This window comes from Eubalaena glacialis, chromosome 6 (genome assembly GCF_028564815.1).
Source record: "Eubalaena glacialis isolate mEubGla1 chromosome 6, mEubGla1.1.hap2.+ XY, whole genome shotgun sequence".
Classification (NCBI taxonomy): domain Eukaryota; kingdom Metazoa; phylum Chordata; class Mammalia; order Artiodactyla; family Balaenidae; genus Eubalaena; species Eubalaena glacialis.
The window spans coordinates 66,700,237-66,727,429 of record NC_083721.1 but is presented as its reverse complement, the minus strand read 5'-3'; the positions used below and the strand labels follow the sequence as shown (position 1 = coordinate 66,727,429).

General features: G+C 38.1%; 1 protein-coding gene across 2 annotated transcripts; it reads right to left on the bottom strand.

The window, feature by feature from the left end:
- Window positions 1-815: 815 nt before the first annotated feature.
- TIMMDC1 (translocase of inner mitochondrial membrane domain containing 1) lies at window positions 816-25,206 on the bottom strand. Of its 2 annotated transcripts, none has more exons than XM_061193131.1 (8): window positions 25,084-25,206; window positions 24,776-24,983; window positions 22,182-22,347; window positions 19,478-19,566; window positions 18,977-19,044; window positions 7,794-7,872; window positions 4,453-4,563; window positions 816-2,207 (listed from the first exon to the last, which is right to left on the bottom strand). In XM_061193131.1, the coding sequence occupies exons 2-8, from the start codon at window positions 24,967-24,969 to the stop codon at window positions 2,057-2,059; spliced, it is 858 nt and encodes a 285-aa protein (XP_061049114.1). In that variant the 5' UTR covers window positions 24,970-24,983; window positions 25,084-25,206; the 3' UTR covers window positions 816-2,056. The 2 variants fall into 2 exon arrangements, with proteins under 2 accessions (XP_061049114.1, XP_061049115.1); XM_061193132.1 differs by having other exon boundaries at window positions 25,090-25,206.
- Between the last annotated feature and the right edge of the window lie 1,987 nt (window positions 25,207-27,193).

The window sequence follows — 27,193 nt, the reverse complement described above, 5'->3', positions numbered from 1 at the left end:
TAGTTTAATCTCATTTGTAAAATCTTTATGAGAAGGTTCTCATTTAAAATGAGATAGGTTTTATTGTGTATGTACTAAAGAGTAAGCTGTCTTTAGCAGAAATTGATTGAAGTAATGAAAATAGCACTCCATAGGGCTTCCTTAGATCCCTAATGTGGCTTTTCCTCCATGATATTTCTGGATCCCTCTGACATCAGCAGAGAATTGAAAAGAAAGAAGTGGCCAACTGCTGTTCCTGCATTACTTAACTCATGACTCCTCTTTCTCTGAAATTGCCTTCCATGCTCATTGGACCAGGAGTGGATGTGACTTAACCTGGGGCAATCAGACATTCTCATTTGAAAATCTGGAGTTGCACAGCAAGTTGACCAAGTTTCTCAAATGGGGCTGGATTTAAAACATTTAATTTTGGTAGCTGTAAAGGGGCTAGATTACTCTATATAGTCTAAGGAACAGAGGTACACTTTTAAATGGTTGCTCATAGAACAAAATTACAAGAATTTAAACAAACAAACAGCAACCAAAAAAAAAAACCACACCAGGAACTGCCACATTTAGTTAAGATTCATAATCCTTGGACATGATCAAAAGGAGACCTCTAGAAGTAACCACAAAACAGTACAAACCTAAGAGACAGCTTACTTGTACTTTAAATAAATTATAGTAAATTATTGCTTATTACATTTAATAAATGTGTTACTACTATTTTTTCAAGGAGTAGTATTTTTTACTTTTATTATTCTGATATTTTTGTGATATGAATAAAATTATTTTAAAACCAACCATATAATTTTATAAGTTGAAGGATTTAATCTCAATGTGGTTGTGAATAAAACAATAAACAGATTGACTAAGCGCCAATTTGTCAGCAATTTATCAATTGGATAATTAAGAAAAACATGCTTTTGGGAGTGTGGCAATAATATGTAAATCATGGTGAAAATGTGCTGGTGCGTATCCTTTTAACTGCTAATACCTGTTGTTAGATAATGCCCTGTGTGCCACGGCATTGTGCTATGTTTTACAAACATCGTTTCATTTAATACTCATTCTGAGGTAGATACTGTTTCATTTGACAGATGAGAAAACTTGAGACTTAAAGTAAAATGGCTTGGCTGCAGGTCACATGGCTGCGAAGCTCCAGGGCTGAGATTCCAAGCCAGTTGTTCTGCCTCCAGAGCCCACGGCTTTCGTCCCTACTCTAGGCTGCTTCACAAACCCTGCTCACGTGAACAACAGTATTTTCAGAGTAGGAACCAAGAGGTCTAACCCCAAAACAAAGCACTAGCAGTTTTTTCCTCTCAGTACACTCAATTCAGTCATTCTCACCTCTCATTTAGTAAAAGTTATAATCTGCAGGGCAGCTTCCTTCTCAGGCAGCAAGCTCCTGGAGTGTAGAGACAGTGTATCTGTTCTGAGTAACTCTTGTATACTACAGCAGAGATACTTTGTCAGCATTACTGAGAGAGGAAACAAGGTCGGGTTGTTTCTTTAATAATGCTTATCTACTTCCTTTTTGTTAAGTTTTATATTATTTTAAATGGCACAGGAACCATCTTTGATTTTTATTAAGACAGAACCAAACATGACTACACATTTAGGTCCTTACTGTTTCTAGGACTCAAGGGCACAAGGGTTTCACAGACCATCTGCCTTACCTGGTTCCCTCCTCTCCTTCTCCTAGTGATCCCTGCAGTACTCTTTTAAAGGGCTACAAGAATAAATTTACAACCTGTACAATTCAACTTTAATCTTTTGGGAAATCTTAATTTACTATTGCATAATCCAGGGAAAAGAAATCTATATTGGTCAATCAATATAGATATAATGTCAAATATATAGATCAATGTAGATACAAGTATGTACTTAAATTTAAGGATGAGTAAAGTAAGAGTACAATAGCCCAATTCTTGGTTAAAAAAAAAAGTAAGAGCAAGTCACTGCCACTACAGATGCCAGTGCTTACATCTGTCAGCAGTCCAATCAACTGGCATTCAATGGACGTGGCGACATAGCTCCTTTCAACTCTCCAATGAGTTTTAAGTCCAGAGCATGTTCAGTCTTTGTTTTGTTTATCTGCTGACGAAGGGTTTCTAGGAAGATTTAGCAGTGCTTCAATTTTCTTAGCATCGTCCTTGGATCGATTTTTCTGTAAATTACTTTCAATTTCTTCAGGGAGGAGCTCAGTAAAGTGTAGTCTGGCTTTCCTGTAATCAAAGAACAAGAAGGATATATCAAGTACTGCTCTATTTCTTTGGTTTTTAGAGAGAATTTTTTTTAGAAAGATAGTGTTTGTCTTATACTCCCTTACAACTTGTGAGCAAACATTGCTCCTTGCACTTCAAATACAATGACTTTCTTCTCTCTCCTAACCTGTTCCACTTACAAGCCAGCCAGGAGTGTCACATTACCAACGTGGACATTGCCAGGGCAGTAGCTCTGATCCTTAAGATATTCCAGAGTTCTCGAAGGGGTGACATGCAGTTGCTGAAGCACCCTGAGCTAAGGTGTGAGCCTCGAAACCAATCTGTCCTCTTGCCCTCAGGGCCCAGGGGGGATGTGAAACCCCCTGCCACTCTGTTAAACTCTCTGTTGACACACCTTGTGGGACATGCACAAAGGTTATAACATTGGTAATCTCAGTACGGAAAAGTCACATAGGGCAACACTACAGACATATATTTACTAGGAGTTAAAAAATCTAATTTCCAAATAACAGATCAGTTCTTTCTCCAAGTCAACTATTAGTGTCTTCCTTTCTTTAAGTGATTATCAGGGTCACCTATGACTTTCTTCTCAACTCTTCATAACCAGATTTGACCATATCTTCTTTCATAGCTCTATGGAAAATACAGCCAATGTTCTGTATTTTCTGCTCATTATGTCAATTTTCTAGATTCTCACTTTGTTGATTTCTCTATACTGTAGTTATTTTCAAGCAAAGAAGCAGACATATAAAAGGTTCTTAACTATTTATTAACTGTCCTCAGAAATACCACATATATATTATATATATGTATATATATATAAATAACCTATACACTTCTGACACTATTTCCTTTCCAGTTGTTGTTTTTACCCATTCTTGAGGTTTTCCATCTCTAAATAACTGACCAACTTCTCTAGTTTTTTTTTTTTCTGGTTTCCTTTTTTTCTGATTGGAATACAATTATTATTTGTTCATATTTTTCCAAATGTTAATTCTTCTATAACTTCCTATATCAGATTCAAATAACCAGATATTTTCCTTACTTTTCCAACTCCTTTCTCAAAGATTCCTTTTTAAAAAAGAAGTCTCTTAGGACACCTAAAGGGCTAGAAATAAGCTAATACTTTCATGCTTTTAACTCTCCATAATATCAAATTTTATGTTGGCATTCAGAATTTTAAGTACTTTATCCTAGAACCTAGAGAGCTGCATATCTCACTCACCTTCTTACTATGGAGAAGAAGACAGAACAAAACAAACATATGTTGAACACTGTGGTGTGATTCTGCCCTTAGAACAGCTGAGAAAACTGAGTGCTTGAAGTTAAGGAAAACATCTACGGTCACAGAATTAATCAATAGTCTAGCTGGGATTTAAGGTTTGTTTTCAAGGTTTCATTGGCTCTAAAATCAATGCTTTTTCTCCTATGGCACCTGTCCTTGGACAACAGATCTACAGATATTAAGAATTTCCGTGTGTGTGTCTGTGTCTGTGTGTGTGTGTGTGTGTGTGTGTGTGTAGCACAAATGGAAGTTTCAAATAAAACCATGGGAAAAAGAAGACTGCTTATCTACCAAACTACCAAAGTAGCAGCAGCAGATGTCATCTTAGTGGCCAGGAAGCAGAACCATGAGAATCATTTGTACCAAAGTGCTAGATGGCAGCCTATTATGATGATCTTAAAAAGAATTAGCATTTAGTCTGCTATTGCTGGACCCCAAGGAGTGACTAGATAAACAGGTGACAGTCTGTATCATTCTCAGTGGCATCTAGTCCATGAACAGCCACTATATCTACCTAATGCCTATTGCGTCCACAGCAAGAAGCAGAATCTTTGAATGTGGAGGCCTAACATGCTCAGTATTGTTCATAGACGTATGTGTAAACAAGGATATCATCTTTTAAATAAAGCCAAGTAAAGCTCACTCATTGCTGTTTATTTCCTTTAGGTAATTTCCTATGCAGTGAAAAACAGAGGAAAAGAAAAAATATGCAATCAAATGAGATTTACAACATTTTAACTTAAAAAAAAAATGTATCTAAGGAAAGATTCTCAATTAGTGTCTTTCAGTTTTCCATTCTCCTTAATTAAAAAGGATTAAAAGACCAGGTAAGGTGCCAGGTGAAGGACTCAGTAAACAGAAACTCTTTGAACTGAGCGGCAATTTAGAGTACTTATTTCAGAGGGCACCACTGTCCACGGATAGGAAAGCCAGACACCCCAGTCTTAACATGCTCCTTACCGCTCTTCCAGTTTCAGCTCCTGGAGTGCTTTTTGATCCTTCTGTTTTCTCTCCTGAACTGTCTCACCACAGTACTTCTGAAGTGCCATCAACAGGCTTCCTATAGGAGTGCTGAGGGGGAGGCAGAGGGAATGCTTAGGAGAAAGAGCTGTTAACCACGCGAAACATGAGTGTCTCTGCTAAGGCGCGAGCAGCACCAAACGAGCCACTTGCTCACTGACAGGTACAGGAACATTTGATAATTAAAGTGTCCTTGTCAAATAAAAAAATATTAAGATAATTTCCTTCCTGGTCTGAACAATAGGAAAAACAATCATTGCAACTTCCTAAATTTAACTGGTATAAAAACAACAGGTCTATAAATTGGCTCTGATTTTTATCATGAATGATAAATAAACCACGAAAAAATATATTTATGACAAGTTCTAGTAAATAGCTTTATACTGAAGGTTTCTCAGAAATGAAATTAATACCAGGAATGGTGCCAGAGCCCCTTAAGGGACAAGAAATGTGGAGGGTATTGAGGGAAGGATGCTACTGGCTTTTGGGGCTGAAGCCGCCAAAACATCCTAAAATTCAAGAGTCTGGCACAACTGTCTCGCCCAGAATGCGAACAGTTACCAATAGAGAAACTGATTTAGATAATAATTATTACAGTAATGAAGAGGGTTTGGTTCGTGTTTTCAAAGAGAAGTTTTTGACTCTGACACAACTTAAATTCCTTCTGGTTACAACTTAAGTTGTAACCACATTTTAGAAATTATTTTTGCTAGGTGGAAATGTTCATTGATGATGAATGGATAAAGAAAATGTGGTACTGTATATACAGTGGAATATTATGCAGTCCTAAAAAGGAAGATCCTGTCACATGGTGCAACATGGATAAACCTTGAGTACATAATGCTAAGCGAAACAGGCCAGTTACAAAAGGACAAATATTATATGATTCCACTAATAAGAAGCACCTAGAGTAGTCAAAATCACAGAAACAGAAAGTAGAAAGGTGGTTGCCAGAGGCTGTGGGGTGGGAGAAGGGAGAATTAGTGTTTAATGGGTACAGAGTTTCAGTTTTGCAAGGTGAAAAAGTTCTAGAGATCTGTTGCACAACAATGTGAATATAGTTAACACTACTGAACTGTACACTTAAAAGTGGTTAAGATGGTAATTTTTATGTTATGTGTTTTTTTTACCTCAATAAAAAAAAATTTTTGCGGCTAATTTCAGCAATTTTTCCCTTCAAACCAAGCTGGTATATTAACAATACAACAAAAACATCAGCAATAGATTATAATATGTTGAATTTTAAAACAATTTTTTAATTAAAAAAAAAAAGAATCCATAAAGTTACAGTGTTTCCTCCCCAAAGTGGGGTAGAAAAAGGGAGGGTAAGGGAGAAAGAACTCTTCTATTCAGATAAACGCCAACTAATAAAAACAGAAGAAATGACAGAACTAGCAAATCAACACTTCGCAACTTTTACAATAACTGATTACATTAGGGATCATCAATGGATCATTGAAACCACTAGAAGAAAGACATCTGGAGAACGGGCTATTTACACAGTCTCACCCCACAGATTCCTTATTAAGCACAATGGGAAAAAGATACCTTTGCAGTGGAGAAATTTAGTAGATACCAAATGTGGTAGGCAGAATTCTAAAATAGCCCCCCAAAATTTCCTGCCCTAATTTCTCAACTATGAATATATGATGAAATATTATGCCCATGATTAAATTGTTACATGGCAAAATGGATTTTACAGATGTACTTAAGGTTACTGATCAGTTGAATCTGAGTTAATCAAAAAAGAGATTATCTGGGTGAACCTTTTGCAAGGAGACAGTTTTTTCCAGTTGGTGGCAGAATGGAAGTCAGAGAGATTAAAAGTATGAGAAGGATTCAACATGCTGGTTGCTGGTTTGAACATGGAGGGGGCACGTGAGAAGGAATGTGGATGTCTCTAGGAACAAGGTGGTGCCTGACAGCCAGCCAGCCAGCCAGGAAACGGGGACTTCAGGCCTACAGCCACAGGGTTCTGTCAATAACCTGAATTTTATAGAAACAAATTCTTCCCACAGAGCCTCCAGGTAAGAACCTGCCTGGCCAACACTTTGATTTTGGCCTTCTGAATACTAAGCAGAGAACCCATCTGAGCCTACCCAGACTTCTGACCTACAGAAAAGTGATATTGGGTTGGCCAAAAAGTTCATTTGCATTTTTCTGTAAGATGTTATGGAAAAACCCGAACAAACTTTTTGACCAACCCCATATAATAAATGCGTGGTGTCTGAAGCTTCTGAGTTTGTAGTGATTTGTTACACAGCAACAGAAAACTAATACACCAAGTTAACATCACTTACAATGGGTGACATATGTCTCTTGATGTGATACACTGAGAAGGACACAACCTCACCTATGTTGTATTCTTGGTGAAAACATTAAACCTAAATCTAATCATGAGGGGATAATCAAACAAAATTGAGACATATTCTGGGAAAAAAAAAGGCAGTGGAACTGTTTTAGCTTAAAGGAATCTAAAGAGACATAACAACGAAATGCAACAATTAGATCCTGGATTTTAAAAAATTATATATATATGGCATTATTGTAATAACTGAGGAATTTTGAATATGGACCCTATCTTAAACAGTATTCAATCAATCAATGCTAAATTATTTATTGTGATAATTGTACTGTGATATCATTGGAGAATGTTCTTCATCCTGGGAAATACATGCTGATGTATTCAGGGCTGAAGAATTATGAGGTCTAAAATACTTCAAATGGTTTAACCAAAAGAAAAAAAAATAGAAAAGGAAATATACACATGTCTCACACATAAACAGAGAGGTAGAAAACAAATATGGAAAAATATTAACAACTGGTGAATCTAAGTAAAGGGTTATATGGGTGTTCAGTGTTCAATTCACTCAAGTTTTCTACAGGTTTGAAATGTTTCAAAGTAAAAAGTTGGAGAAGAAAATTCTTAAAGTTTATTAAACTAAACAAACAAAACCTAACCCCAAATTTTTTTATAGAATGTGCTTGTTAACTGTTTCTTATTCCTTTTTCCTGCTGCTTATAAGTACCTTTGCTCAAACCTCAAATAGTTTCAGGTGTTAGAGATATTTAAACAGTTTTTATCCAGTGAAAACTGGAAGTAAAATCAACAACTGGGGTACAATCAGAATTGGACAGTCAAAGCTACTGCTAATACAAGACTAGAGACCTTTTATAGGCTCTAAGTATTAAATTTGTTCTTTAGAAATGATTGCAATTTTTAACAGAGAAGGCATTAATGAAATTATATTAATTTAGAATCAAACCATGTTAACACTTACCCCAGCAAGGCTCCAATTATGCCACCAGCTACCAAACCATGCAGGCCTAAGTTTATTCTAAAAAGACTTCCAGTGATAGCTATTTTAAAAGAAACAAACAAAGGGCAATATTAAATCATCTTTAAACACCAGAGTTCCATTTAAAAATGTTCCTCCATAAGAAGGACATAAATCTCCAAGTAAGCTTTTTGAACCCAACATAAATATACCACCACAACCTAGATTTCCTGAATCTAAAATGCCAATACAGCCAGCTTCTCATCCACTCTGCAGGTTCAAATGAAGAAACGTTCCTTTTACAAACAGAATTGCTCAGTCGGTTCTATGGACCCAGCCTCTTCTCATTCTGCTTCATTTTTGCCAACCTCGCCTTAAAAATCTGTTATTTCTTCACTTCCACCTCTTTCATTTCTTCCTTCTTTAAGGAAAGTTTTCCCCAAATAAATAACAAAACCTTCACTAGCCCCTGCAGTTCATGTCCTCCCCCAGCCTCACCTTTCTGTACTGCTACGCTACACCTCTCAAGCAGGCCTGCAAGTGGGCAGTTGGCCTACAACGCCACCTGGTGGCCGGGGCATAGGTCCTCTTTCCTTCCCACTAAGACTGTACACCCAAGATGTCCATTCATTTTCCTCTTTCACTACGTACAACACAACGAATGACACTTCAGGTGGTAACAATTTTAAAATTAACATTTGAGGTTTATAGTTCTTATTTAAGTACTACATATTCATTGTTTTAACTTTTCTAAATTAAAAAAAAATTTTCAAATGATGATATGAAGTTGTTTGTAATACCCTATTATTATTTTATAGACTATGCATTTAGAGCATCCAGCATACCCAGCTATCCAATTCTTTAACTTTTTTTTTTTTTTTTTTTAATATTTTGGCTGTGCTGCGCAGCATGTGGGATCATAGTTCCCTGACCAGGGATCAAAACCCACGCCCCCTACATTGGAAGTGCGGAGTCTTAACTGCTGGACCGCCAGGGAAGTCCCCGTCTTTTCTAAATTTTTAAATTAACAAGAACAAAAATCACCTTTAATTCCATTATCCAGAGACAGCAAAAAATCTGGTCTTTTTTTCTAGGCTTCTTATCCAAACAAAATATTTTTTAAAAACCTATTAGAATAGCCAAACTCTGGAACACTGACAACATCAAATGCTGGTGAGGATATGAAGCAATAGACACTTGCATTCATTCCTGGTGGGAATGCAGAATGGTAATGTTACTTTGGAAGACTGGTAGTTTCTTATGAAACTAACATACTCTTACTATACCATCCAGCAATGACACAAGAGTTGAAAACTTCTGTCTACAAATACCTGCACACAGGTGTTTATAGCAGCTGTGTTCATAATCATCAAAACATGGAAGCAACCAAGATGTCCTCAACAGGTGATGGAAAAATAAACTGTGGTACATCCAGAAAAAGAACATTATTCAGCGCTAAATAGAAATGAGCTATCAACTCATGAAAAGACATGGAGGAATCTTAAATGCATATTATTAAGTAAAAGAAGCCAATCTGAAAAAGCTACATATTGTATGATTCCAACTATACAACATTTTGGAAAAGGCAAAACTATGGAGATAGTTAAAAAGATCAATGGTTGCCAGGGGTTGAGGGTGGAGCATGGGGATCAACAGGCAGAGCACAGATTTTTAGGGGGGAAAATACTTTTTATGATACCATAATGGTGGACATATGTCATTATACATTTCCCCAGACCCATAGAATGTAAAACACCAAGTGTGAACCCTAAGGTAAAGAGGACTTTGGGTGATAATGTATCAATTTAGGTTCTTCAATTGTAACAAATGTACTGGGATGTTAATAGCCGGAGAGACTATGTGTATGCAGCAGGGAGGAAGTAGATGGCAAATCTTTTATCTTCTGCCCAATTTTGCTGTGGACCTAAACTGCTCTAAAAAACTGTTTATTAAAAAGGGGGTCAGGGGCTTCCCTCGTGGCGCAGTGGTTGAGAATCTGCCTGCCAATGCAGGGGACACAGGTTCGAGCTCTGGTCTGGGAAGATCCTACATGCCTCGGAGCAACTAAACCCATGCGCCACAACTACTGAGCCTGCACTCTGGAGCCCGTGAGCCACAACTACTGACCCCAGACGCCTAGAGCCCGTGCTCCACAAAAGAGAAGCCACAATGAGAAGCACACGCACTGCAATGAAGAGTAGCCCCTGCTTGCCGCAACTAGAGAAAGCCCGCGTGCAGCAACGAAGACTCAACGCAGCCAAAAATAAATAAATAAATTTATTTAAAAAGGGCGGTGGTGGAGGAGGAGTGGTGGGGTTTAGAAGCTGCCAGAAGCCAAACATAAAAAATGGAGTCACGCTCTTTGTTACACAGGACCGTATTTCTGTGAACAGTCTTTTTCAATCTGGATTTTTTTTCTTTCTTTTTCTTGCCTGAATGCACTGGCTAAAGTCTCCAGTATAATGCTAAATACAAGTGTATTCATCTACTTGTCTTGTTCTAAATCTTAAGGAAATCATTCAGTCTTTCACCATTAAATATGTTAGCTGCTGTTCATAGATAATCTTTATCAAGTTAAAGAAGGTCCCTTTTAATCCTAGTTTATTGAGAGTTTTTATCATGAATGTTGGACTTTTGTCAAATGCGTTTTCTAACTAAACTTTAATTCCTTAAATAAGTTCCACTTGGTCATGGTTATAATCTTTATTCGTTGCTGGATTTGGTTACTAATATTTTGTTAAGGATTTTTGTGTATATACTCTTGAGGGATAGTGATCTGTAGTTTAGTTGTCTATCTTCATCTGGCTTTGGTATTTAGGATAATATTGATAGCCAGGGAAGCCATTTGGTCCTGGACTTTACTTTGTGAAAAGATTTTAATTAAATATTTAGTTTATCAATTTGTTATAGGGCTATAGGGATTTTCTATTTCTTCTTGAGCAAATTTGGGTAATTAGTATCTTTTTTTTTTCCCCTTGGTCAGTCTTGCTAAAGGATTGTCTATTTTGTTGCTCTTTTCAAAGAACCAACTTCTGGTTTCATTGATTTTTCTCTTGATTTCATTGAGTGTCATTCTAATTCTATTATTTCCTTCTGCCTGCTTACTTTAGGTTTATTTTGCTCTTCATTTTCTAGTTTTTAAAGGTGGAAGCTTAGATTATTCATATGAGATCTTTCTTATTTTAATTTGACTACACTTCATAATTTTTTTTTTTTTTTCCCACACTGCGGCATGCGAGATCTTAGTTCCCTGACCAGGGATCGAACCTGCACCCCCTGCACTGGATGTGTGGAGTCTTAACCACTGGACCACCAGGGAAGTCCCTGCACCTCATAAATTTTAATATAATGTGCTTTCATTTTCATCCAGCTCAAAATATTTTAAATTTACCTTGTGATTACTCCTTGGTTTATGGTTTACTTATGAATGTGTTGTTTAATTTCCAAATATTTGTGATTTTCCCCCAATTTCTTTTTAGTTTAATTCCATTGAGGACAGAGAACATACTTTGTGAGATTTCAATCCTTTTAAATTTATTGAGACTTGTTTTATAGCCTTGCATATGGTCTAGCTTAGAGAATGTCCCCTGTGCACTTGAAAAGAATGAAAATTCTGCTATTGCTGGATAGAGTGTTCTAGAGATGTTACTGTGTCATGTAGATTGATAAGTGTTCAAGTCTTCTCTATCCTTGTTGATTTTCCCTCTAGTTGTTCTATCCATTATTAAAAGTGGAGTATTAAAGTCTCCAGCTACTGTGAAAGTCTCCGGCAACTGATTGAGTTGTCTATTTCTCCTCTCAATTCAAAGTGTTTGCTTCATGTATTTTGGAGCTCTGTTGTTAGATGCGTATGTTTCTAAATGTTGTATCTTCTTGGTGGATTGTCCCTTTTAACATTATAAAATGTCCTTCTTTGTCTTCTAGCACTTTTGTCTTAAAGTCTATTTTGCCTGATACTAGTATAGTCACTCAAGCTCTTTTTCTTACTGTTTGCACAGTATATCTTTGTCCATCTTTTTATGTTCAACTAATTTGTTCCTTTAAACCTAAAATATGTCTCTTGTAGACAGCATATAGTTGGATTCTTTTTAAAATACAGTTGGACAATCCCTACTGATTGGAATGTTTAATCCATTCATGTTTTAATGTTTTTATTGATATGGTTAGATTTAGATCTGCCATTTTGCTATTTGTTTTCTATATTATCTAATTCCTTTTTGACCTTGTTACTATTTTTTAAAGTTACTATCTTATTATTTGCTTTAGGGATTATACTATGCATCTTATCACAGTCTACTTCAGATCAGTACTAATTCCAGTAAAATGTAGAAACATTGTTCTAATACAGCTCCACTCCTCTCCCTTCTTTGTGCTATTATTGTCATTGTTCTAATACAGCTCCACTCCTCTCCCTTCTTTGTGCTATTATTGTCATTTATGTTATGCATATATGTTTAAAAACAATACAATGTTATTATTATTTTACACAACCATATGTATTTTAATAGGGTTAAATGGTTGTGTAAAATAATAATAAAAACAGTTAAGAAAAGAAAGTGGAAACAACTGATTCACAAACTCTTTCAGATTAACCTATGTATTTACCATTTCTAGTAATCTTCATTTCTTCCTGTGGAGCCAAGTAACTATTTGGTGTCATTTCATTGCTCCAATATAAGTCCATTCCTTCCCCCTCTTTTGTGCTATTAACATAACATATAGCTTTAAATGTTATATGTCCAACACTTCAATTTTATTATTATGTAACTTTTTTAGATCAGTTAAGAGAAGAAAATATGTATTTATACTGCCTTCAAGAATTACTTATATAATTATCTTTATCAATGCTCTTCATGTAGAATCAAGTTACCATATGATATCACTTCCTTCCAGCCTGAAGAACTTCCTTTAATGTTTTTCTAAGGCGGGTCTGCTAGCAATGAATTCTCTTCGTTCATCTGCCAACGTCTTTTGCCTTCAATTTTGTAGGATGGTTTGCTAGATATAGAATTACTGATTGACAGTTTATTCCTTTCAGCACTTAGTCATTCTACTGCCTTCTGGCTTCCACTGTTCTGATGAGAAGTCAGCTGTTAATTTTATTGGGTATTCCAGTATGAGTTTTTTTCTTGTTGCTTTCATGATTTTTCTCTATCTTTCAACAGTGTAACTACTATATGTCTAAGTGTGAATCTGTTCATGTTTATTCTTCTTGGAGTTTGTTGAGATTCTTGAATGTGTAGATTAATGTTTTTCATCAAATTTGGGAAGTCTGTGGCCATAATTTCCTAAAATACTTTTTCTTCCCTTTTCTTTCTTTCCTCTCCATTATCCATGTGTTAGTATTCTTGATTGTGTCCCATAGATCTCTGAGGCTCTGTTCATTTGTCTTCATTTTAAAAAATTCTGTCCTTGATAAAAGATAATCTATATTGATCTATCTTCAAGATCACTGATTCTCTTACGCTCTCTCAAATCAGCTGTTGAGTGCCTCCTCTCCAGTGAATTTTTAATTTCCATTATTGTATTTATCAACTCCAGAATATTCATTTCTTTTTTAAATAATTTCTATCTTTATTGATATTTTCTATATGGTAATTGTCATCACACTTTTCTTTTAAAATGGCTTGAAGTCTTTTGTCTGCTATGTCCAATAGATGGCCTCTGTCAGAGACATACCCAGTGACTGCTTTTTTTTAAGTCTCCTGTTTTTGTATATTGTGTGACATTTTTGTGTGTGTGTGTGTGTGTGTGTGTGTGACATTTTTGTTGTTTTTGAAAACCTGGCATTTTAGGTAATAAATTATAGCAACACTGGAGTTGGGACATCTCCCTACCCAGGGGCATGGCTGTGGTTCTTTGCGTATGTAGTGATTTGCCTGTACCAATTCTGTGGAGTCTTTGTTTTTTGTTGTTATTGTTTTTGTAGAGTGCAGCCACAGAAGTCTCTACTCAGTTTTTATTTTTATGTTTGGCTTCCTAGGAATCATACCAGCTTGGTAGTCAGTCAATGATTTGTCAGAGGTTGTGATTACACATCTTAAGCCAGTAAGGCTGCTACCTTTTGCCAGTGGATCTGTCTGTGGCTTGAAGAATGCACTCAAGGTTTAGGCAGTTTATAAATCCTTTCTGGCTTTTACTTTCTGTGTTCACGAGGCCTCACAATTAACCAAAGATAAGTAGCTTGCTAGGGCCCTTACCAGTCTCTCCTGAGTGTGCTTACACATACAGGTAACTTTCTGGAGTTCTGGGGATTAGTAAGATCTTACTAAAGTCCTCTTTGGCTTTCTTGTTCCCTGGACATCCCTGGTAAGATTCTGCCTCATCTGCCAGTCTATTGCTTGCCCCAAACAACATCAAAGCCTCAGGTTAGCTGTGTGATACTGTCCTTCCTTAACTGTTTGCTACTGTTTTCAGCAACACCCTTAGGCATGGAATTTTCTGTGCTCTGCTCCATATCAAGTCAGTCACCTCAAACAGCAGAAGTGTTGTTCCTCCCAGCCTGCCCTGCCCTGCCCTGATGGAACTTCTACATCATGGAGCTGGGTGTTAGGAGGTGGAACCAGCCCCAAGCTGAAACACTACAGACTACTCCCACTGTCCTTACTGAGATTCAGTAGAAATTCTTGAATAAATGCTTCTCAATTTGTTGTGTGCCTCTGGTCAATTCTCAGAATCTTTAAATGGTTGCTTTTGATAATTTTGTCCAGTTTTATTATTACTTTTGAGGGAGAGGATTTGCCAAGCTCCTTACTGAGGCATTCTAGATGTTGAATATACTTTTATGAATGTCCAGACCAATGCCAAATAATACTGGTGAGGGAAGACATCCTTACCTGAGTCTGACTTCAGGATAAATTAGTGTTATACCATTAATTTTTTTTTTTAATTAATTAGTTTATTTATTTACTTTTGGCTGTGTTGGGTCTTCGTTTCTGTGCGAGGGCTTTCTCTAGTTGTGGCAAGTGGGGGCCACTCTTCATCGCGGTGTGAGGGCCTCTCACTATCGCGGCCTCTCTTGTTGCGGAGCACAGGCTCCAGACGTGCAGGCTCAGTAGTTGTGGCTCACGGGCCTAGTTGCTCCGCGGCACGTGGGATCTTCCCAGACCAGGGCTCGAACCCGTGTCCCCTGCATTGGCAGGCAGATTCTCAACCACTGCGCCACCAGGGAAGCCCTATACCATTAATTTTAATGTTGGTTGCTGGTTTGAGATAAAAATATATATTGTATCAGATATATTTTTCTATTTTTATTTTACTAATATTTACATTCAATCAAGAAACCTTTATTCTACCCTGCTATATGTTAAACAATTGTGAAATAAAAGGCAAACACTTTCTCTGAATTCAAGTAAGTCGTCTAGTAGGGAAGCAAAACAAGTAAACAGCTACAACATAGTGTTATAAATGCTTTGATAAAACTGTTTACAGTGAACTGTGAGAACACAGGGGAAAGGCACCTAAGATAGGAAAATGTGAGCTAGGAGAACCCTCTAGGGAAGCTGAAGCTGACAGATGAAGTGAAACTTGAAAGACAGGTTAAGTATAGAGCTGAATGAAATTAGTTGTGGGAGTTGGAAGGTGGATTCAAGCAAGAATTCTTATAAAGCAAGAATATGCTGGGTTTGAGAAATCCAAGTACATTATAAGTTTTGGGCAACAGTGGTGCATGGAGGTCAGGTCAAGAATCGACACTAGAGTGATGGGAAACAATGGAAGAATCTGAAGCAGAAAAGTGTTAAAATCTTATTCATATTTCAAAAAAGTCAGATAACAGTAGAGGTGAAGCAAACCAAGATTAGAAACAGGGAAGACCTGTAGTAGCAGTGGGAACAAAGAGAAGGTGAGAGAGTCCATATATATTTAAGGAATAAGACTGATAGAACCAGGGCTTCCCTGGTGGCACAGTGGTTAAGAATCAGCCTGCCAATGCAGGGGACACAGGTTCAATCCCTGGTCTGGGAAGATCCCACATGCCACGGAGAAACTAAGCCCGTGTGCCACAACTACTGAGCCTGTGCTCTAGAGCCTGCGAGCCACAACTATTGAGCTCACGTGCCACAACTACAGACGCCCACACACCTAGAACCCACGCTCAACAAGAGAAGCCACCACAATGAAGCCCGCTCACTGCAACTAGAGAAAGCCTGCGCACAGCAACGTAGACCCAACGCAGCCAAAAATAAATAAATAAAATAAATAAATTTTTTATAAAAAAAAAGACTGATAGAACTAGAAGTCTGGAAAGGGGAAATAAAGGGCAGAACCACATCATTAACTGATTTCCAGTTTTGGAATTTAACAGATGACAGAGAACATGTAACAGGAGTAAATTTGCAAGTAGGGGCAGAAAGACAAAGAGTTTGGTTCGGATATAGGCACTTGAGCCTACAGAATATCCATGTAAAAATGTTCACAAGTTAAAACAGGGCAAGTTCTAGCTGCTACAATGCTATTAATGCCTATTTCTAGTTTTATATTTTTAAATGTTTTCATTAAAACGTTAAGCTCAAATTACGTATATGTGCGTTTGCCTGTGTGTGTATACACAGAGAAAGAAAGAGTGCACCCAAAATAAAAGAGAGCACAAGTGATAAAGCAAATGGGCTAAAATGTTAATAATAACTGGGAATTCCCTGGTGGTCCAGTGGTTATGACTCTGTGCTTTCACTGCCGAGGGTCCAGGTTCATTCCCTGATCGGGGAACTAAGATCCTGCAAGCCATGCAGCTGGGTGGGGGGGTGGGGGGGTGGGGGTGGAGTTAAAAAAAAATGTTAATGACTAATATCAGTACTAAAGGGTATTGCTCATGGTGTTCCTTGTATTTTATTTTTGCAACTTTCCATAAGCTTGAAATTATTTCCAAATAAAAAGTAAAAAACTGATATGTGCAGTATATGTATGTTTTTGTATGTGACAGAATGTACATGAATTAGTGAGTGTTTGCATGTATACGCAGTAAACTTCATTTACATTTCTGGAAATGTACTGGATTTGTACTGGAAATGTAATGAAAATGTTCAACATTTTTTTTTTTTTTAAACATTCATTTTAAAGAGGGCATTATCTACCAGAGGCAGAGAGCTTTAAAATAAAATCCAATCTCTTACCATGAAAAATCTGGCTCCTTTCTACTTCACCTTACCAATCTCATCTCAAGCCATTCTTTCCCTTATTCACTATGTTCCAGTCATATCATCCTGCATTTGAGAAACCTTAGAGCCTTCACCCTTGACGTTCTCCCTGCCTAGGCTACTCTTCGTTGCAAGCCTTGCTCCTTCCCATTCTTCAGGTATCAGCTTAAATGTCACCTCCTTAGAAAGGTCTTCTCCAGTATGGTACTGGCACAAAAACAGAAATATAGATCAATGGAACAGGATAGAAAGCCCAGAGATAAACTCACGCACATAGAGTCACCTTATCTTTGATAAAGGAGGCAAGAATATACAATGGAGAAAAGACAACCTCTTCAATAAGTGGTGCTGGGAAAACTGGACAGCTACATGTAAAAGAATGAAATTAGAACACTCCCTAACACCATACACAAAAATAAACTCAAAATGGATTAAAGACCTAAATGTAAGGCCAGACACTATCAAACTCTTTGGGAAAAACATAGGCAGAACACTCCATGACATAAATCACAGCAAGATCCTTTTTGACCTACCTCCTAGAGAAATGGAAATAAAAACAAAAATAAACAAATAGGACCTAATGAAACTTAAAAGCTTTTGCACAGCAAAGGAAACCAAAAACAAGACCAAAAGACAACCCTCAGAATGGGAGAAAATATTTGCAAATGAATCATTGGACAAAGGATTAATCTCCAAAATATACAAGCAGCTCATGCAGCTCAATATCAAAAAAACAAACAACCCAATCCAAAAATGGGCAGAGACCTAAATAGACATCTCTCCAAAGAAGATATACAGATTGCCAACAAACACATGAAAGGATGCTCAACATCACTAATCATTAGAGAAATGCAAATCAAAACTACAATGAGGTATCACCTCACACTGGTCAGAATGGCCATCATCAAAAAATTTACAAACAATAAATGCTGGAGAGGGTGTGGAGAAAAAGGAAACCTCTTGCACTGTTGGTGGGAATGTAAATTGATACAGCTACTGTTGAGAATAGTATGGAGGTTCCTTAAAAAACTGAAAATAGAACAACCATACGACCCAGCAATCCCACTACTGGGCATATACCCTGAGAAAACCAGAATTCAAAAAGAGTCATATACCACAATGTTCACTGCAGCTCTATTTACAATAGCCAGGACATGGAAGCAACCTAAGTGTCCATCGACAGATGAATGGATAAAGAAGATGTGGCACATATATACAATGGAATATTACTCAGCCATAAAAAGAAACGAAATTGAGTTATTTGTAGTGAGGTGGATGGACCCAGAGACTGTCATACAGAGTGAAGTAAATCAGAAAGAGAAAAACAAATACCATATGCTAACACATATATATGGAATCTAAAAAAAAAAAAAAAGGTTCTGAAGAACCTAGGGGCAGGACAGGAATAAAGACACAGAGATAGAGAATGGACTTGAGGACACTGGGAGGGGAAGGGTAAGCTGGGATGAAGTGAGAGAGTGGCATGGACATATATACACTACCAAATGTAAAATAGATAGCTAGTGGGAAGCAGCTGCATAGCACAGGGAGATCAGCTCGGTGCTTTGTGGCCACCTAGAGGGGTGGGATAGGGAGGGTGGGAGGGAGACGCAAGAGGGAGGAGATATGGGGATGTATGTATATGTATAGCTGATTCACTTTGTTATACAGCAGAAACTAACACACTATTGTAAAGCAATTATACTCCAATAAAGATGTTTAAAAAAAAAAAAAAGAAGAAAGGTCTTCTCGATCACCCTGTCCACATTAGATCCCACTGCCCCACCTATTTGTTACTTTCTATCTTAGCAACGTGTTTTTTCCCATCCACATTAGATGATAAAACTCAATGAAGGCAAAGACCTTATCTGTTTTGTTCAACAAGTACATCAAGGACCAAGCACAACGTTTTCCATACATTTTGCATGAATGTTGAATGAGATGTGATGAGAAGCCAACCAAAGAATTCAGTAGCCATGACTTATAAGTCCTTACATATTTCCTAAACCATATTTGAGATTGAAAAATGTAAACAAAACAAAAATGTCTTACCTCCTGCAATGACAAAATGGCTTAGGGCATTTTTATTTCGGTACACATTTAGACCAGTGTTCACTGTACTGAGAAGAAGGGAGGAGGAGGAAAACATAATTTAAAGCATATCTCATTTACCTTCTTGACTGTAACTTTCACTAAAGTGATACATATTAGTTTAGAAGAGCCTACTATGTCAATCCCTGGTGCTAGTCTAGGCTCCTTCAGTGTGTTTCAGATTGCTAATATGCCAATAAGCAACAGAACGTAAAGAAGAGTTCTGCAGAATTCCTCTGACTTAGCAACCCTGTATCTATTTTGGTATTAGCTGGCAGACCTTCATCCATGCATACAAAAGTACAACTGAACCAATCTTTTAGGTAAATAGAAAACAGTTCTTAAGAAAAAGGTATCATGAATCACTTTTATATGGGCGTTCAAATTTTATAATTCCACTGCTCAAAAAATGTGCTCCTAAAAGAATACCCAAGACCGTTCATCACAATTCAGAGAACTTACTTGAATATAGTTACAAACATGGCCGTTCTCCAACTCCAGCGCCAGCCGTACCGGATGAAGCCTCGTGTGGCAGCACGATGTGCAGATTGCTAAAGTTAATAAAGAGGCTGTGAGGTTCTGAGACACCTTGACACTTTCCCTATTTTAAAAATGTGGTGGAGGAATGTCAGCTAGGCATTAAGTAGGGAGACCTAAACACATAGAAACAATAGGAAAATGTCTAGAAATATCATTCTTTAAGTACTGAAACTTAAGTGAAAATGCCATGTACATCGTATTCTATCAGGAGGTGTAAAAGAAACTAAGAGATGCAGTGTCAAACAAGTAATCCATCAATTAAGTAGCAACTAAGAATCTATATAACAAACACTATGACAGACATAAAATCAGTATCAGACATACTTTTTTTCAAGAAATTGTGGGGAAAAGAAAAACACAAAATAAAGAAGCACAGAGTAAACTGTAAAGGGTAAGGATTAAAGTAATACAGATGTGCAGGAAAGGAGGAAAGGAAGAAAAAAAAACTTAATCTTTATTGACCACCTTCTATGTAAAAATTGTTAACATATTACCTCATTTAATCTTTACATTTTCTTCAAGCAGGTGTTTTAGTTTTAACTAAAACATAGAGAGGAAGTTTTTCTCAGCCAATAAGGAATAAAGTCAGAACTGGAAGTTAGGTTGTCTGTTTCCACAACTCATTTTCACTAGACCACAATGAAGCAAGTCTGGCATAATATCGTGAGGGTGAAGCCAAGATTTTTAAAGAACGTGACAGAATCCCTAAGTGTAGTCTTAACTACTATATGATATTGGGCAAGTCAAAACCTCTCTGAAAGGTATATCAGTGCGAACTCATGGGTTTTAATAAATGGGTAGATAAATATAAAAATAGATAATAGAAATGTGCATGAATGTGTATATAAGTCACACACACATACATACACATACACATTTCCTAACTCTATCTGCCTAGAGCCTAGAAGCCATGATACCTCAGTAGCAGTGAGCATACCTAGCACTAGAACTTGGTTTTTAAATACCATTTTCAAAGAAACTATAGCTCCTTGGTGAAATGGGCTTATGCCAGGGCTGGTGCTTAAAAAGTAAAAGATGGACCAGAAACACCCTGCTGTGCCTTTTAGAAAGTAAAGGCGTGCTCAAAGAGTAATGGGGACATATCAAAAGGACACAGGAGCTAGCGTTAAGGGGCTCCAATGGTCCAAATCCAGGCCAATTTGAGTATCAAAATAAATGATGATAATGGATTATAAAACTACAGAATAAAATAAGAATCCATGAGCCCACACTGAATAAATAAATTATAAATAGATAAATGGACAAATAAATAAATAGAGGGAAAGTGAAAGCTCTTCCTTACAGCAGAATACTAACCAATAAATATAAATGGAATGATGGAATTAGAAAATGGCCATTTGGCAACCACCACAGTAATAACTGCTTTAGGCAAGAATCAGCATTGAATACTAAAACTAGAGGCTAGAAATTTGATGAAAAATAGGATATTGGCATAGTCTCAAAGTAGCTAATAAGTATTCATAAGACACTTATTAATTACAAAGAGAAAAAAATAGTAATTTTACAGCGGATAAACCTGGCAGGGACCATCTTAACCAAGTGACTAAAGTAAGCATCACCAGTTGAGGGACAAATAGATATCTTGTGCTTCTTATCCTTACTTACTGAGGAATACAACATCAGTTCTAGGGTATTCCTGCGAAAACACATAAGTGAAATCTAATCACAAGAAAACATCAAACATCCAAGCTGAGGGACATTCTATAAAATAAATGGACCATGGTCTTAAAAAATATCGAAGTCATGAAAGTCAAAGAACAACAGAAAAATTGTTCCAGATTAAAGGAGACTGACTAGAGAGGCATGACAGGCAAATGCAACACCTGATCCAGTATTAGATCCCGGACCAGAAAAAAATTTTTTTAATGAATTGTTTACTTTTAAAATAAATTATATTAGTGGGACAACTAGCAAAATTTACATAAAGTCCATAGGTAAGATAACAGTACTCTATAAGTGTTAATGTCTTGCTCTGCATAATAATATTGTGGTTATGTAAGAAAATGTCTTTGTTTTTAGGAAATGCATGCTGAAGCACTCATTGTGTCTATAACTTACTCCCAAGCAGTTCACAAAAATATAATAGTATGTCTTATACAGAGAGAGAATAAGAAAGCAAATGTCGTAAAATTTTAACATTTGGAGAATCTGATTGAAAGGTATACAGGAATTCTTTGTATAGTCAGCCCTCTGTATCCTCAGATTTGGAACCTGAGGATGTGGAATCATGAATATGGGGGGGGGTCTATGGTACTGTGCCTTTTTATACAAAAGACTTGAGCATTTTCAGGTTTTGGTATCCGCAGGAGTCCTTGGATCCCAATCCCCCTTGGATACTGTGGGACACTGGTACTACTTTTGCAACTTTTAAGTCTGACACAATTTCAAAAAAAAAGCCTCAAAAAACAAGTGATCAATTCTGAAGATAAGAAAAGTGGTCTGACGAGGCTTGTGTATGCACTTTAGCATTAGTACTTCCATTGTTGTCAAGTACAGACTTTGTTTCCTAAACCTTCTCAACCCTACCACCTAACTAGATGACTAAGTGTAAAAGGAACAGCTAAATTGGCGTGCCCTCAAATACTATTAGAACACCAGTACATACCACTGCATCAAGCTGGTTGTGGTAAATTTCTGCTTGGCTCTGCTCAATATAGTGCTGTTTAGCATGAATAAAAGCTGGTATACCCCCATATGCCCAGCCAATGATGCCTGCTGAAATTGCCGCCTTGTAAATATCCTGAAGTTCTTTTGACGTTCTCTGCTGTTCACTAAAACATCAAAAAGACAGTGTTGTTTGGGATTAGTTTATGCATACTGCTCTCGTCAAAAGACAGTATGATCAGAATTATCCTAAATGCTAAAAGGGCTACACTTTTCATGATGGGCAGAACCAGTTAAATCTTCTGATGAATTAAATAATTACATTACAAGTAGCTCAAATCTCAGCCAAAACTAATCTATGTTTTCAGAAATTAAGCTAGTGGTTATTCTTGGGAAGGCAGTGACAGGGAAGGGGCACCAGAGGGAGATTCTGGGATGCTGTTAACAGTCTTGGGGCTGCATACACAGCTATGTTTGGTTTGTGAAAAGTCACTGACTGGTATACTTATGTACATTTTTCTAGGTGCATACTATACTCCAATAAAAAGGTTTTTTTTTAAGGTTATTTTATTTGATGACTATTACAGCTCTACTATATCCCTGTAAACAGAAAGAATTTGTGAACTGGATGTACAGATCAATATTTCCCTTTTTGAATTTTTAGATAACTTTTGGAAATTACACGAGCTTATGAGATTTTAGGACAACATAGGCCAGAATGAATTCCTAGATGTAAAAAAAAAAATCAAAACTTTATCTTTCTGAATATTTAATTTTTATGGCTCAGATGGGCCTGTACTATTAAAGACCATTGAATAAGAAAGCTCACTATGCAGTGGGCAACACAGACAAACCTAAAATAACAGGGAAAAACTACCATTTCATCCAATCTATTACTCTCAAAAGCATAAGAAACCAGAACCCATACTGGAGCTTCCAAGATGTCCTCTGGAAATTGCTCTAAGAAATAGCTAAGTTTGTAAGTGTAAGTTTGTAAGTGTTCAGTTACTATAAATAATGGCCCTCGTACATAAGTAAACTACTAAATGTTAATTTTTTACATTACTAACTTGCTTTCTTCAGAGGCTGTACAAGTATTTAATTCTAATTGCCAATAACAACCACTACATTTCTGAAATCAGAATCAGTAAGTTTTTATAGTTCCTGCATATACAAGAGAGAAACCTAAATAAAATCTCTGAGAAAACTAATTCCTATATCAAGAGGAAAAACTGCTATAAGCTGAACTTTATATTTTATCTTTTATAATGAATAAGGACCAAAAACATTTACATAAAAACTGGTAGAACTCAGAAAAGAGTAAATGTAAAAGAGCTTAAGATTTAACAAGCCAGGAAATGCATATGCTTTCCTCTTTCTCATCCTCTGAAAAATTCCATGACATAGGTGATATTTTTCTTCATTTTATCGATAGAGGCTCTACGAAGTTACATGATTGGCCCTAAGAGCTAATGAACGGTGAACAAACAAGGCACAGTGGCGGAAAGGACCTGGCCTATAAGTAACAGCAATGGGGTTGTGGTTCTGGTTCTGTCATCCACTGCTAAGTGACCTGCAGCCAGAACACAATCGCTCTGAACCTAGGTTTCCTCACCCATGACATGGAAGGGAGAATGAAAGTCACACTAAATCATCTTCCAAATCTCTTTCAGCTCATCATTCTGTTGTTTATAAAGCTGATCAAAATAGCACTTTTCTGTTGTGTACTACACAGGATCGTTCACAGGTATCTCAAATTTTGGAACGACCAATGAGAAGGGCGGCCTCGGTATCTTTAAAATGAGATGATGAAACTAAATAAAGTAATTAAATACAATTCCACCAGCTCCCCTGCCCTATCTCAGCAACATAATAAAACTTAAATGTTAATTTATCCACTTGATAACACAGTGTAGTATGTAGTAACGTACTTCATGAGAGGACTAACTTTTCACCAGTAAGTGATGAATTTTTTAAAAAATGATGAAATTAACTAATTATCCTGAGGTTTCCATTAAAGTTAGTTGAAAGGCTTATTTATTCTTTATTGTGAAACATCCTTATTTGTGAATCCAGCTAATATCTTTTCTTTTATAAACTGATGAGACAACAGTTGTTACTATTTTTTATATATTCCTTATTGGCAGAATAAAAATTTTACAACTCTCTGTTATCTCTCCAACCTCCACTTTTATGGCGAGGAGGAGGGCTGCTGTTCATGAAAATTTGGGATCAAGTGAAACATGAAAAAGAATACTGGAGTGGAGTCCTGCAGATGTTGGTTCTAGGATCACTAAGTAGCTTGGTTCAATTCTTCTAATCTGTAAAATCGGGGGATTACGCTAAGACTATAGTCCCTAAAACCCCTAAAAGCTCTGACTTTCAGTTAGTCTCACCCTTACCACCTGAAAACCGGTCTGTCAATCAACAGAACTACCAAATGGCAATGTTAGGATACAAACTTGGAATACAAATATTATAACCCCAAGTCCCGTAAAAATAAATCCCACCACCCTGGGGTCCTTCGCCCTAGATGACCCAGGCAGCAGGTCACCTCCTTCGCAGCCCCTCCCCACAGACAGTAGGCACTTTTACTCTTTGACAAACAGCTCTCGGAGGCGGTCCCATCCGGATTCCGGGTATTGGGGTTCTGGGACGTAGAAAGGCAGCTTCTGGTCTTCCACAAGAGCCTTGGGATCGGTGGCCACAGCTTCGGCAGCAAAGACCCGAGGGAAAGGACTCAGCGCCCTGCAGAGGAAGCTCCGGGGCGCCGGCGGCCGCACCTCCATGGCCCTCTACGAACCTGCCGACAGACACTCGCTTGGGCGCTCAGGGAGCCAAGGCCTCCCGGAGGCGCCGTGGGAGAAGAAAGAGGATAACTGCAAGAAGGAGTGGACGAGTACCCGTACACTAGGCCCGAGCTAATTCGCGGCCGTACCCGCCGCCACACCGCTTGACAGACTTGCCCTCAGTGCCGGGCCTCACTTTGGAGGACCTTGGACACACGAGACAGGAAGTCCCGCCCCAACGAGGGCAAAGGCCAGAAGAGGAACAAGGGCGGAACCGGAGCCGAACACACTTCCGGTTGGAGGCGGGACGGACCTCTGCGGTGCCGGGCCGGCCCGCCGGAAGTGAGGTGGCGGCGAGTAGACACGCTCAGCGCCCTGTGGCCCCGCCTCCGGCGTTCTCTGCCTGGTCTTCCTGCGCCAAGAAAACGGGGGTGTTGGGCAGTTTGCAGGCGGTGAGACGTGTTTGCAAGGTAAAGTAGGTTAGCGTATTTAAAACGGCAGAAACCCCATGTAGGTGAAGAAAGTGCAGTGTTCACTACAAGTGGAGTACGGAAAGGGGAACGCAATTTGCGCAAATACAAGCCCAACTAACCCTGTCACGGACTCCGGGCTGGGTGGGGTCCATTCTGGTTTTCGGAAAGGACCGAGGCGTTGAAGAGGGGTCTTGGTGCCAGTTTCCCCGAGGTTTCCAGAACACTTTTTAAAGAAATCGGCCCTGGGCTTCACAAGATGGGTTTTACTCCCCTTAGTTCGTATGCCTACTGTTTCTCGAAAGGCAGGACAATTTCTGGAATTTCTACCAGGCGTTTGTTTGATAGTCCAACAATAATTTCCCGTCACTCAGTCTCCACTAACATGTGCTTCAAAGTGTAGTTTTTATTAAAATGCACGCATTTAAAATATTCTCAAACTGGTTTGTGTAATTCACTTAATCTTTGCTAGCAACCAAATATAGTCACATGTTCTCTTTGCCAATCCCTACCCATCCTTGATTCCTTTCTAGGTGTAATTAGAAATCGTTACACTCTTTAGTAGGATACAGTAAATAGAGTTCTGGAATTTGATAGCTGGAATTCTATAGATAAGGCCCGGGAAGTGACTGATAAGAGTGACTAGCTGAGTCAGTCACGGCGCCAGGAAGATCTCTCTGGTGTCTGGGAGACAGGATTAGATTCAGTTCGCAACGTAACATTTACTATATTGCATCATGATTTCCTATTTGCTATGTGTCTCAGTAGACTTTGAGGTCAGAGACCGTTTATATTCATCTATTTCCAGTACCTATCATGGCTGGCACATAGGTTGTCCAATAAAGAATTCAGATCCCCTGACTCCTGGCTCTGGCTCCAGGTTGCTGCCTATCCCATACAGGCGGAGGTGGGCACCAGGATAAAGTCCCAAGGCCTGAAAGCCCAAGGAAATGGCTGTCCAGTCTGTCTAGTCTACATGTGGAAAATCTAAATGCTTAAGATGACCCCAGAATCATTATGCGATGAGGAGAACTTTGAATTGGAGGGTGGGAGTGTTGGGCAGTTATTACTGAAATCATTTATATACAACTCAAATGTCCCCCCACTACCTTACAGATACAGATGAGGTTATGTTAACGGGCAAATTTTGCTAACTCCGTAGCTGGCTTCTCATTTGGGTAACTAAGCCTCATTTGTAAGGTTCCCTTTGCCATCTGGTCGCTCAAGAAGTCCGCAGACCCTAGGCCCCGCTCACACTTTCGCTGCTATTCCATCTCAGCTCCTCAGACGACTGCTCTGTCACCCTCCCACTCTCCCGCTGCTCCAAGCCCCTGGGGCTTACCTTCCTTTACCACTATGAAAATACTCTCCCTGCTCTGTGGTCTGCCTTTTTGAAGGGTCTCAGAGCAACACTAAGCCAAAAGGTGTCACGTGGTGCACTCAGACCACCCTTTCACATTTAGCTCACTCCTCCCCAGGATGTGCGTTTGCCACCACAGTAAAGGCATCAAGGGAAAATTTCAGTGCAGTCAGCACAGTGTGCCTGGAACCACCACTATTCTACCCTCAGACCTTTTGCTGATTTCTGCTCATAGAACCCAGTAGCTTCTCCCCCCATCATGAATTTTCTCCCAGGCGGCAGAAGGTTCCCTTTCCCTGCTAGGTTCACCAGGTACTGCCCTTGCTACATATATTACATTTTATTATATTATATATGACATAAACTGTTACCACAGGTAAAGAGAATGAATTCT